We start from the raw sequence: 14680 nt of genomic DNA on the forward strand, positions 1-14680 counted from the left end.
TCTATCAAATAAAATACACCCGTACAATCATCTTAAGTTGTTAGAATGTCCTCCATACAACTTACATGTAGGATATATCAATTTATCAACAATAATGAATAAATACATTATATATCCCGACTGTAGAGACACTGATAAATCATTCAAGATATTTAAGAATAATACCTTAATCCTTATATTTCCGAATTGGGGCAATAACTTATTTAAGTGATATATTTTGTGTAAGCCGCAATTTTTGGGCATAAAACCAACGGTTAGCGTTCCATATCGACATTACTTTGATTACAAACCTGAAAGTGCATCGTGTTGACTCAGCTTTTAATTTTTGTGTTAATGCATGAAAAGGAGAAGATAACGAACTGTGATCCTTCCCAAACTCCTCTAAAGAATACAAATAGGGAGGTAGACAAACGCGGACAAGATATGCCAGTGGTAGGATCATTTACCTAGGAGGAGTAAGCAATTTCCTGTCGACCGATCACACCAGCTATGAGCCTTATAATTTGATGAGATCAACGGACTATGACGTAGTCAAACTTAGTGTGCCAAGAACGGCCTAACAATTCGCATGAAACACGCGAGATAGCATTTGACCCAATGATAGGTTGTATTGGCGAACTAGATGGTTCAAACATTTCGGCTGAGCATCACTGAAGAGACATAATTTTTCGAAATGCGCATCTGGTGCATCAAAATCTGTACCGTATAAGTTTTACATCGTTATAACGACCATAGAATTTGCGAATTGCTGACTTTAAAGGAGAATGTTGACTGCACCAACATCTTGTTTGTATGTAGTCTGCCTCGATTTAAAAACTGATAATACACAAAACAATCTCTTGTGTATCGAATCAGTTGAGAGATATAAATATCATATGCAGGTGATGAAGGAATATTGCTACACAAATCTGGAAAGCTGACGATGGAGAAGCTGGAATCATCCCGTTTGTCATAAAGTTAAGCTGTTAGTTTGGTGTATAGCTATTTTTGATAAATATAAAAGTAAGACAAGTATTAAACACTGATTTTGACTACAAATTACTCCATTTGCCTGATCAGGGTATTGGGCTTACGGCGGTTGTGACCGGTCATTAGGTGATGCTTACTTCTCCTAGACACCTGATTACACCTCCCGTGTTGCTAGAGGTTGTTTTTTGCCCTAATTTCAATTTCATCATTCTTTATAGGATTGATGAGATTGATCACTGCTCACCACTCTTTCTCATTCCACCGGTGCGGTAGTTCAGTCTTAGAGTAATCGCTTTTTAATCGGATGGTTGCGAGTTCAAGCTCCATTTATGTTATGTTTACTTTATTTAAACATACAAAACCATATAAAACATGGCTTCCCGCCAATACACATACAAAGGAAAAACGTGCTTGCATTATAGCAACAAAACGTTACGGTCTGAATTCCGGATTCCGGATTAATAAACATTACACTTTTCTCCCCTTTACAAAATAATCCGAGATTCAGATCCAACTAATTACAACAAAATCAAGTTCAACTTTGCAAAATCAGTTACAGTCTTCAACATCAAAAGAAATTTAACACTTTTCAATAAGTCTTTCAGGCTTGCGATGTTGACGACGTGGATATCGCGGTTGTACTGAATTATTGTCCGAATTTCGCGCATTGACAACGGAACGTTTGGAATTGTCCTCTACAATCGGATTATTGGACACAGAATCCTGGCATGACGGTACATCAGCGATAGAAGGAGTATCTAATTGTTCACCTTGGCTCTCTAATGGTGCATTAACAGGCACAATGCTGCTAAAAGGATTTGGTTTCACGGATTCCGGACTGCCTAACTCACACATACCACATTCACGAATCTGATCAATATGTCGTTTCCACAACATACCATAAATATTCACACGGTAAGTAACAGGTCCCAGTTTTCGCACAATGATCCCTTGTATCCACGAAACTTTACTTCCACGATAGTCACGAACCATGACTTTGTCACCGATCTGATGTTCCCGCACCTTCTTCTCAGCTGACAATGACTTCCGCTGTATACGATCTGTCATGTGAGGTTTCACAACATCCAGTCGTGTACGTAGTTTGCGGTTGAGAAATAACTCTCCAGGTGTTGTTTTGGTAGTTGTATGAGGTGTCGTGCGATATGACAATAAAAATGCTGCAAGTTTCTGATTCAGAGTCCCGGTCTCACTTGCCATGTTTTTCATTGCCTGCTTAAAGGTACGCACTGCTCTTTCCGCCTCTCCATTGGACGCAGGGTGATATGGTGCAGACTTGATGTGACGTACTCCATTCTCCTTTAGAAATATCTCAAAATCTTCTGACACAAATTGCGGTCCATTGTCCGAAACAATTTCCACAGGTAATCCATATGAGGAGAATATATATCGTAATGCATTGATAGTATTTTCAGAAGTAGTAGAAGTCATCATCACTACGTCCATCCACTTAGAATACGCATCCACGATTATCAAGAACATACGTTGCATGAAAGGTCCTGCAAAGTCAATATGCACTCTTTTCCAGGGTGCACTAGGCCATAACCATGGATTTGCTGGAGCCTTTGGTAAGTTTGGTAACTGACTTCTACAAGGTCCACACTGAGATACCTTTGTCTCTATATCAGAGTCCAATCCGGGCCACCATACATGAAGTCTGGCTAATGATTTCATCCGGACCATTCCAGGATGAGAAACGTGTAACTCCTCCAGTACATCCTGTCTGTACTTTTCGGGGATAATCACTCTGATCCCTCGAAGTAAACATCCATCTTCAATGGTAAGCTCATTTCGAACTCGGAAATATGGTAACAAATTAGTGTCAGGTTGTAAACTTGGCCAACTACTCTTAGGAAACTCCATTACACGGGAAAGTACCACATCATTCTTTATTGCAGCAGCCACTTTATCCGCGGTCACAGGTAAGTTTCTTATCTGTATTTTGTGAATTTGTTCAGTCTCTCTATCAAACTGTGTCATTGACTCTTGGTCAACACACGCCATTGGAAAACGTGAGAGGGTATCCGCATTTTGATGTTTCCCAGTAGCTCGATATTTAATGTCAAACTGGTAAGATGACAGTTGAATTGCCCATCGCTGCAATCGCGAAGCAGTTAGAATTGGAATGCCTTTCTTAGGTCCAAATATGCTAGTTAAGGGTTTGTGGTCTGTGATAAACGTGAACATCCGTCCATACAAATATGAATGAAATTTTGTCACTCCAAAGATTATTGCTAAGGCCTCCTTTTCTATTTGCGAATAGTTTTTCTCAGCTGAGGTCAATGTTCGTGAAGCATATGCAATAGGTTTTTCATTCACACCATCGGTATGCGAGATCACAGCACCTAATCCATATCCAGAAGCATCTACAGCTAACACCAGCGGTTTGTGAGGGTCATAGTGAGCCATTACCTGTGAGGAAACCAGCAAGTCTTTGACCTTGACACAGGCTTCAGAACACTCTTGAGTCCAGTTCCATGGAATATCTTTAGCCAACAGATGTGTAAGTGGTCCACTAAGTGTTGACATGTTTGGGATAAATTTTCGATAATAGTTCACAATTCCCAACCATATCTGTAGTTCCTTCTTAGACTTTGGATCCTCCATGTTCTGAATTGCCTCAAGTTTCTTCGGTGAAGGTTTAATTCCCTCCTTGCTCACCACAAAGGCAAAGTACTCGACTTGGTCCTGCATGAACTGACACTTGGACTTTTGCAACTTCACACCATAACTATCTAATCGTTTAAGTGTATTTTCCAAGATATGTTTGTGTTCATTGTCATTTGCACCGGTTACTAAGATATCATCAAGTATGTATCCAACTTTGTCGAGACCTTGGTAGAATCGTATCCATGGTGCGCTGGAAAATAGCAGGAGCTGACGAAATGCCAAAAGGTAAACGGGTATATTGGTACAGTCCTTGATGTGTGTTTATTGTCACATACTTCCTAGATTCTTCATCCAAAACTACTTGGTTATAAGCTTGAGATAAGTCCAACTTAGAGAACTTTTCTCCACCATTTAGCTTTGTGAACAACTCCTCACTTGTCGGAAAAGGGTATTCCGGAATATCCAGGTATGGATTTACAGTAACTTTAAAGTCTCCACATATTCGTACAGATCCATCAGCTTTCATTGCTGGGACTATTGTCGCTGCCCAGTCCGAACACTCAATTTTCTTTAGGATGCCTGTCCGCTCAAATCGGTCTAACTCAGCAAATATCTTATCACGCAGAGAAAATGGCACTGGTCGTGGCTTGAAGAATTTTGGTTGAACATCCTCCTTGACTTTCAAGGTTGCTGTTACACCTTTGATACATCCCAGTTTGTTATCAAACACTGAATACTTTTTCAAATCCCCAGCCACAAAATGAATTGACTGCCAGTCCAGTTTTATAGCTTTCATCCAATTCCTACCAAATAATGCTGGTAAGAATTTATTTTGTGTCTGATATTTCACATGTACATTCACTTCACCCAGAACTCCTAACATTTCTCCTGAGTAAGTTTTCAGAATAGCAGTACTTGGACGCAATGTCACTTTTTGCTCTAACTTGGTCTTGTACTGTTGTTCCGATATCACTGATATAGAAGCGCCAGTGTCCAAGTCCATTTCTATGGGTTCATCTTCCAGTGTCAATGATATCTTTATCTCCTTGACCCTTCCATGTTCCCCTGACAGTGAGAAAATAGGCCAATGTTCATTTCCACTGTTATCCTCTTCTTGATTCTCGGACACAAAATTTAGCTTGGACTTCCTTTTTTGTTTCTTATGTTGGACTGATTTCTTTTTTGAGCACATTTTATGTATATGTCCAATTTCATTGCACGTGTGGCATTTACTATTTTTGTAAAAGCACTGGTCTGGAGTATGGTTAGTTTTTCCACACCTGTAGCAAGGTTTACCTTTAGTTACACTTACTTTGTGTACACTTTCATGTCCATGAACATCCTGCGTGTCAACCTTTAATTTACGGGCTTCATTCTCCGCGAGCTCCATAGAAATTGCTACCTCCATGGCTTTTTTCAAGTCAAGCTTGTCTTCCGCCAGTAATTTTCGCTAGGTTGCCACCGATGAACGACCACACACTAAACGGTCACGTAGAGCTTGATTCAAGAATTCGCCAAAATCACAGTGTTCACTTAGCTTTCTAAGTTCAGCCATATACTGACTCACAGTTTCCTGTTTGCCCTGATTTCTCTGGTAAAATCTGAATCGTTCTGCGATCGCCAGTGGTTTAGGTTTCAAGTGTTGTGCAATCAATGTTTTCAAATCGGCATATGATTTATCAGATGGCTTTTGCGGGGACGTTACATTACGAATAAGTCCGTACATTTTCTGGCCACACACTGTCAACAATATAGACTTCATCTTGTCATTATCGTCAATTTCATTGGCATTGAAAAAATGCTCTAACCTTTCGATATATTCGTCCCAATTCGTATCGAACTCGTAGGTGTCGATCTTTCCATAGACGGCCATCCTCGTCGCCAATTGTTATGTTTACTTTATTTAAACATACAAAACCATATAAAACATGGCTTCCCGCCAATACACATACATAGGAAAAAACGTGCTTGCATTATAGCAACAAAACGTTACGGTCTGAATTCCGGATTCCGGATTAATAAACATTACAATTTATGCCATGGCCGCGTCAAACCTATGACTTAAACAAAGGCGTTGGTTGCTCCTTCACCAAACGCTCGGCATTTGGAGTGAGAATTACAGCTCTTTCGGATATACCGTATAAACATAATTTTTAGCGAGGATTTAATTTTCGTTAGCGAGAGTGATGAGATCGCTAAAATTCAATATCGCTAACAATTCATTGCATATTGGAGGGAATGGATATATATCCTGGATTTATAAAGTGACTAGAATTAGCTCTCGTTAAATATGTACACCCATTTTATGAACAAATTGCTACATCGTGTCTCGCTAAAAATTCCACTGGTCCTATGTCGCGACAGGCGTTAGAACGTTCACCAACGTTATAATCATTGAGCGCTAAGCAGAAGACTTCACTTCAAATCAGCATTTCGCAAAATCTATAGTCGTTATAACGATCTAATTTACCAATACAACCTATCATTGGGTTTAATGATGTATGATGTGTTTCATAGCAATTGTTGGGCCAGTCTTGGTTAACTTATTTTGACTACGGATTACTACGTTTACCTGATCAAGATATAGAGCTCATGACGGGTGTGACCTGTCAACAGGCGATGCTTACTTCTCCTAGGCACATGGTCAAACCCCTGGTATGCTAAGAGGTCCGTGTTTGCCCAGCTCCTAATTCTGTATTTTGTAAGAGTTATTATACGTTCAAATATGGATGAAAATATTTAGAAAAAGCTTAAAACAAACAAAGAAACAAACAAACAAGAATCTCTTCAACATCATCTACGTATCTGTATGGACATCTCTTTAGAATTACTATGTTTTACAGAAAATTGAATTAGGTCTGTTATTTTGAACGTAATGTGAAGTGAAAAACTAAGAGCATTGAACCGAGGTAATGCTTACTACTAAAGGTATTACATGCATGTAGTAAAATCTTAGCTATACTTATATATACCTCAGGTTTTAACTTTATTCGAGGTTATAAGATAGATGGAATTCGTATTTCGTTACAGTCTATCCTGAACGAGTGTAACTTGGCAACCATTTAAAATTATCAATGCTAGTAATATTCCCAGTATGAAATGATTTCTAGCCTTAGGACAGAACTAATGCTGAACCATCAACATAAAAGATGACCGTTGAAAAAATTATACAGTCTCGATTGAAGTCAGCATTTCGAAATTTATATGATCGTTATAACGATCTAGTTCGTCAATACAACCTATCATCGGGTCAAATGCTGTCTGACGTGTTTCCTACCGATTGTTAGGCCGTTCTTGACACTCTGATTTTGACTATGGATAAATCCGTTTACCTGATCAGGATATAGGGCTCACGACGGATGTGACCGGTCGACAGGGATGCCTACTCCTCCAAGGCACCTCTGTTGTGTGCAGGGGTCCGTGTTTGCCAAAACATCTATTTCGTATTGCTTATAGGAGTTATGAGATTGATCACTGTTCGTTATTTTCACCTTTCATACTATCTCACTCTTTTGTTATGAATCAACGTTATCAAGATTTTCCTCTACATTGTACTGCAAAAAGAAAATAAGACATTTGCAACGTATTTAAAGAAACGTTGACCACAATTTTCTAACAATATTTACTGCATTTTGACGATAATGTTTCCTGCAAGTTTGCAACAATGGCTCCATAACTGGTGAACTGGAAATTTGAAGGAGACCGCGTGTGCATGTTACATTGTTCCCCGCAGGCATGTTGCATATTTGTGGTACTGTGTTGTCAACGCAACTGCCTATTTATCACAACAGAAAAGTATTCCTAGTGACACTTCATCGCCATGCGAATTATAAACCATTATACTGAATTAAGAGGATCAATGACCATTTATCCAATGACTATTCTTCACAAGACGTTTTAGAAAACACAGAATGACAAACAGACTCCACATATAGACTTTTTGTTTTAACTTCAGGAACAACGGATGTTGCGAAAGTTTCTACTGGAATGACGACTATAAGAATTGTACAAGTTAGTAAACCATTTGGAATAAATTTGCGATACACAATCATTAGTTAAATCTATTTTTAGATTCTGAACACATGCATTGTTGCAGAATGTCCTTTTGGGTACGTCGGGTCTAATTGTTCTACAATGTGTGATTATCCAAACTACGGCGAAGAATGTCAGCACGAATGTACGTGTCCAAGGATATATTGTCATGTGAGTTTTGGCTGTCAGCAACCATTTACAACAGGTACACATAACCTTTACATTCACAACATGTAAACTTTATAACATAGTTGAAATTGTAGTAACATGCTCTAAATGAGTAAAACATACATATGATAAAATATATCCCTCAGATGATTCGTTGAAAGATGGAAAGGAAGAAATCAAGATTGATCACAACTCATTTTCTCAAGCAACAGCAGGACACGTAACAGGTAATATCAAAAGCTGTATACTCTGAGCATAAAGATTATTAGACAAAACTGCATTAATTGTAAAACTTAACTTCTCATAACTTATATGTCTGATAATATCTATATTTGAAATAAAATAATGGAAAGATGTTGATGAAGTGCATTTAGTGACTTATGATAAATCAAGCGAACAAAATTTGTGAGAGCATGAAATAAAACGATGTGTGAATCAAAGAATACACCTTTATTTTTAATGCCAACATCAACAAATACATTACATATTTCATGGAAAAAAAACCCACTGAAATACTGTGTGTCTATGTTTGTGTGAAATGCAGTGTTTATATTATATAATCCCCTTAAAGTCACGTATATTGAATGTACCTCATTTTCATTCCTTCGTCAAAGATCGTGTAACACATGAAAGCGTAGCGAAAATTCTATCGTAATTTGATAATAATGCTTACTGCAAGAGTATAACAAGCCATTCCGATACCCTTCCCTTACCAAAGAAGGCAAACCTTGTGGACATGATAGCAGATTTTCTGGGAACCTGGTAATGTATTAATTCATTTCATATAATGATATATGAAAAAACCCCTTATAAAAGTTTAAATTGTTAATTGTTTGTTAGTATTATAAACTCTAGCTCTTTTTATTGGACTTTACCTTGACAAGTCTTCTTTATCAATCTTTCGAAAGAAGAAAGTATAGGTGTCCGGTCTTTTGCACACATTACTTCTTGCCTTTCTCAGACCTTGAAATGATTGCGGTACTTACTTCCTTAACTCTTTGTCTGATTTTCCTGATTACATCTGTATATTTTAAAAAAGTAGAGAGGAGTGATATCTAATTGTTAATTGAACAACTTCAACAAAAGTGCTGTTGTATTGAAAATTCAAATTTGCAGTTTTTCACACTTGCCATATATGCTGCTGTAATTAATGAAAACTTACTTTCTAAATTTTACTCCTTAAGGAAACTTGTAGTTGTAGTATATCAATGCATTGATTCAAAATATGTTGTATTGAAATATCATTCACATACAGAAAAACATCATCAATGGTTGCATCATTACATGCGAACAATTCTACCAGGATTAATATACCTTATATACACCCATTAAATTTTGATTAGATAGACCCACTTTGCCGCTATAGGAGGACAAGGAAATTATTGGAATGACATGACATCACTAATAAAATGCTGTCTACACTTTCTCCTCATAAGACAACATCAATAGAATTGATAGCAGGTATGTTTGTATATTTTTATCCATAGAATGTATTGTTAGTTCAGGTGTACCCATAATTTTAGTTACAAGTTCGTAACTGCTTACACGTAAGCGGTATAACTGTTTACATGTAAAATATAACTGTTTACATCTAGACACAATATAACACTTTGCACTATCAACCACATACATATTTCTTACTTTCAAGTTTCGCCGCATTCGGAGTCCATTCTAATTACAATGTTTAGTTTTCATGAATGAGGAACTTGCATGTTATATTGTGAATACTTTAATTCGTAGTTATCCAAAAAGAATCCTCTTTTTTCTTTTTTCAGGGATTTTGTCAGAGAGATAAGTACCCATATTTTTTCCCCTGAAGTGTAACATTGTTTTAAAATGTGACGATATCAAACAGAAAACCCAGAAATAATACAAAATTAAGAGTTAATCAAACACGGACCCCTTGATATCACCGAGGTGGGATCAGGTGCGTAGGAGGAGCAATCATCCTTTCTTTACCACTCAAACCAGCTGATATCCCTCTATATTGATAAGAAGTAATCAGTAGTCAATAGCAGTGTGTAAAGAACAACCTAACAACTGGTATGAAATATTTTATTCGACCTAAAGCTGTTTTTACCAATAACATTATTATAACGACCATATAATTGGCAAAATGCTGACTTTAAACGAGACTCCTGTAGCATCAATTCATTTGTCATTAACCTGTCTCGATTTAAAGATTTATCATATGCAGTACATGCTCCCGCGTATCGATTCAAATGATAGACATAAACCCCATATGCAGGTGGTTATGGAATATTACTATATTTACATGTGCATACCGGATAAATGTGGGAAGTTGTCGACGAAAAAGCTGAAGCCATACCATTTGTAATAAAGTTGAGTTGTCAGTTTGTCGTTTTAAAACAATTATCTTCTATAGAATATCCAAATGTGTAATAGATGCTAAGGTTCTGTGTTGTCTTTTGGTTTGGGTCCACTGGGATATCGTGTCAGCATATGAATGAAAGTGAACATTGTTAATAAATAAAACGTGGTCGATATGTCTAATTAATGGGTTGAATGTCACAACAAGTTTTTCTCTTCATATACATGTAGATGTTTTTTAATAAATTATGCCTTATAAAAGCTTGTCGATTATTAAAGGAGCACAATTTGTAACCATGGAAATTTCAACAGCTGGTTGGACGACATGATCATCAAAGACCACGTAGATATTGTCATTGAGGAACTCCAGGATGTTTTTTGATAGCAACTTTCGAGTACTTGTGCGTAGAATCCAAGTAATGTTAACAAAGTATTTTTGAATATCTAAATTCAATGAAGAAAAAGTATAAATAGGATTTAAGACATTTTGGTATTTTTATTTCAGAAGATGATGATTGCACCATTTTCCAAACGGCACGTTGATTGGCTGGCATAATCAGATGCCTCTTGAGACAACGCTTTGAGAAGGAATTATTTGGGAAGTTTGTTTTAAAATGAATTAAAGCAATCTGACGGCTTGTAAGTTATGAAAAGAACATACCGACGTTTTAGGTACCCAGTGCTAAACCTGCATTTTGATACCTCAGGAATATCCAAATTATTCATCAATGTTCCAGAGAGAATTCAATTGTACAATACCTGGGTAGTTATTTAATGCAAACGATTCATGAAATGAAATGATTGGCACTGTTTCACCTGGTAAAAGTTTGTGTTCTTGTTGTGAACAATAATGGTGAATCAGGTATCGTATGTGAAAGTCTAGTAGGATGTTTCTTTTAACCATCAATTTACTAATGTTTTGCTATTCAGATATATTATTAAGTGCTAGAAACATTATTAGTGATAATTTGAATAGGTTCTCTAATATCGATATATTCAATTCGTTGAAAGTTGATAACATGTACAACAGTGATATTGCACGTCTACATGCGCAAAAGAATGTGCCTATTATAATTGAGATTGATTCAATTTCTAAATGATCGACACAAAAGTATTATTTGTTTGTTGTTGTTTGTTTAACGTCCATTTGTGTTCTCACTAATAATGAGACGTCACCAGGCAGGCTTAGAATTTACGGTCGTAGTAGTGAGGTTGTTTAACGTGCCAATGCCTGCCATGACAGGTGACCTCCTTCTTATGGTTATATTCAAAAGAACCGTGAATTTCACTTGTACATTTGTAAATGCCGATCATTTGGCGAAGGAGTAATCACTACCTACGTTTATGTCTTAGGTTGACACGGACAGGACACGAGGGAAGCTCAGACTCACGACCCACGACCCCCCCCCCCCCAGCTTACAAAACAAACGCGCAACAACTGAGCTACCGGTGCCGGACACAAAATTATTGAAATACATTCGCTACATAATAAAAAAGTAAAGATAACGAACAGTGATCAATTTCTAACCCATATAAAGAATAAAAACCCAACAGGGCAAACACAAATCCCTACAAAAAGCAGGGATAGGATCAGGTGTCTAAAGGAATCTAATGACAGGAGTTATTGAACTTTTGTTGATTGATATTCACACGGTTTGGATGTAGATATGTATACTGTACCCCTAAACCTTTATGCATAGTATTTATGATTCGCGCCTTTGCTGATCAAGGTACGTTATGTAAACCTAATACCCATACAAAATGGCAAATATGTCTCCATGTCTCCATTATGTTTAATAATACAGACAAACTAAATATCCATTACACTTATGTACACTTTGTGATGAATTTTATCCCGATATATATGTTTTGGCCTTTATTTAAAAGAACGTTATTTAATCTTAAAAAAAACCCCACTTACAAATAAATGAAAGTTTAAATCTATCTCGCAACAATGTGATAATGTCCCATACCGTCATAAAGAAAGATGAAGATAATAAACAGTGATCAATTTCATAGATCCCATAAAGAAATAACGCATACAAAATAAAAGCACAGGGCAAACAGGCGGACAGTCTGATCCATGTATAATTCAATTCACACGTATGGATGAGGTATAATGAAAAATATTTCTATGTAATTTCGAATAATAATGATGCAAAGAGTTTTCTATGGTAAGCATAAAATGTACATTTCAACCATAAAATATGCTGATCATCTATATACTTTCTTTACATAAAATTGCGGAGAAGGGGATGCAAATTTATTCGGTTCAATTTCTGTATATTGGAAATTAGTCTCACAATTAAAAAGTTATATTTTAAAACTAATTCCTTACATTTTCTGAAAAAATAAGGCTACAAATAAAAAAAACCCCAGTAATATAACACATAATTTCAATATTCAGACAAGGTCAGACAATATTCATGGAAATATTTAAATAGTATTATGGACACGATTGAGCTGAAAATTTTATTTTTCCATTTTCATTGTTTACAATGCTTAACTAAAGTATTTCTAATGGTCAACCAAAATTTTAATATCAGTTGTTGAGTTACAAGTGAGATCAACACTCACAATTCTTTGTTATATAAACAAGGCTCGTGCCATGTTTGATTGTTTGATAAAAATAGAATGTGTAAAACAAAATTATATGTGTTAAATACTAGAAACTATTCAGTTGTGTTCAAAATTAACTTGTAAATTGAGAAATCTAAACAAACTTTTCCTAATATATTTAACCTTTGTAAACAAAAAACATGGCACGAGCCATGTTTACATAACAAAAAAAATGTGAGCTTTGTATCTACCATATACCTCGACAGCTGACATTCAAATTTTTGCTGACCGTTATAGATACCTTAGTTAAGCATTTCAAAAGATTAAAAATAGGAAAAAAAAATAGAATTTGAAAATTTTCAGCTCAAATCGTGTTCATGCCCCTTTAAGACTAAATATCATCCGATTATAAAGGTATAACTGTCTACTGAAAAGAGGACTAGGAAATGTTTACATGTTTATGTAGTCTTAAGATTAACTAGCTTGATAAGGAACTAATTCAACCAAAGTGTAACACTTAGGAACACAATAGCAAAGTTGGCAAACGAACAGGAAGCTGAACTTTAAAACTGTAACAGGAAATAGCATTAAAACATAGAAACAAAGGCGTGTTACAAGTTAGATCGTGGAATCGATTCCTTCCTTGTCACGAACATTCTGACACACGTTAAATATAATCCACACGTATGCATCCTTTCAATGAGTTAAAAATGTAAGATGGAAATTTATATAACAATTACACAAAGAGTTTCTTTCGGAAAGAATATAACCATAAAATATGCTGATCATTTATATAATTTCATTATTGAGTCACGGGAAAAGGGATGTACCTTTAATCAAGTTCAGTTTCCTTCAATTTTGTGTACTAGTTTTCAGTTATGAGATTGGTCAGTGTTTGTTGTCTTCATCTTTTAATACTGAAAATTAGTTTCACAATGAAGAGCTTAAATCTTTAAAAGAATTCGATAGTTTTCCGAAAAATTACCGTTAAAAGTTTAGGATATCATTTGAATTCTCTGCAACCCATCATATTTCTTATTATACACCATTTACATTAAACCCCGTCAATTGATTCGAAAGGTGTAAAATGTCCAGGATTTTATGGACAAATCATAATCGTCACAATTTTCTGACGCTAGCTTTTTAATCTTTTGTCAGTCAAACTGGTTACCCTCCTCACCAATCAAAAGAGAGGTTCCGCACAACAACCGAGATTGGGCATGCTTCACAATATTCAGTCAAAATTCACAGCTCTAATTTTAGAAGCATCATTCATCTACCTTTTAATACACGTAACAAGGGAAATATGCGTCCATTACTTTTTGTAAACACATATGGTCATCATCAAGTTACGTTATCAGATGTGACGTTACGATTGAGTTATACGGATTCTTATTGCTCTCTATCGAATCTAACGGGGAAAATTTTAAAGTATGAAGTAATTTCTGTCATACTCTATCACAATTCGATACACTATTCTTTTAGAATACTGATTTAACTCATAAAAAGCTACCCTATATCACAGTTACCACAATCTTTGTTCAAATGAAAGCTTAGATTGGCTGTCCATTACTTTGTATTTTGTCACATGTGTGCTTGCACCGGGAAATACCCATGATATATGAGATCTTTCATTACTTCCTTCTTTATATTAGTCATAAAAATATGACATATATACATTTTGTACGGATATTTTCTTCCTTCCTAACCACGTTTTAATTTTGCTTGACATGATTAGCTTTGTATTTGGTTGATCATTCAGTCTGAATGTAAATGTATTCATGTAAAAAGATAAAACAAAATAATGCAAAGGAAAGTATTGGAGGCATGCAACGAATTATAAAGATGGTTCTTGGTGAATAAAAAACATGATAGATAGATTTAACTAATGGCCTTTTTGAATGGTATTTAACACATCCGTTTATTTTACCCTACAATGTACTTGAACGTAAACACTATTATTCCTACGAATGATATTATATTTTAAACAGAT

At 35.9% G+C, this 14680-nt stretch overlaps 1 protein-coding gene across 1 annotated transcript; it reads right to left on the minus strand.

Annotated features, from left to right (window-relative positions):
• Window positions 1-1548: 1548 nt before the first annotated feature.
• On the minus strand, window positions 1549-5005 carry LOC130053599 (uncharacterized protein K02A2.6-like). Its single transcript, XM_056160955.1, has 2 exons — window positions 3933-5005; window positions 1549-3847 (listed from the first exon to the last, which is right to left on the minus strand). The coding sequence occupies exons 1-2, from the start codon at window positions 5003-5005 to the stop codon at window positions 1549-1551; spliced, it is 3372 nt and encodes a 1123-aa protein (XP_056016930.1).
• Window positions 5006-14680: the final 9675 nt, after the last annotated feature.

This window comes from Ostrea edulis, chromosome 3 (assembly GCF_947568905.1).
Source record: "Ostrea edulis chromosome 3, xbOstEdul1.1, whole genome shotgun sequence".
Classification (NCBI taxonomy): domain Eukaryota; kingdom Metazoa; phylum Mollusca; class Bivalvia; order Ostreida; family Ostreidae; genus Ostrea; species Ostrea edulis.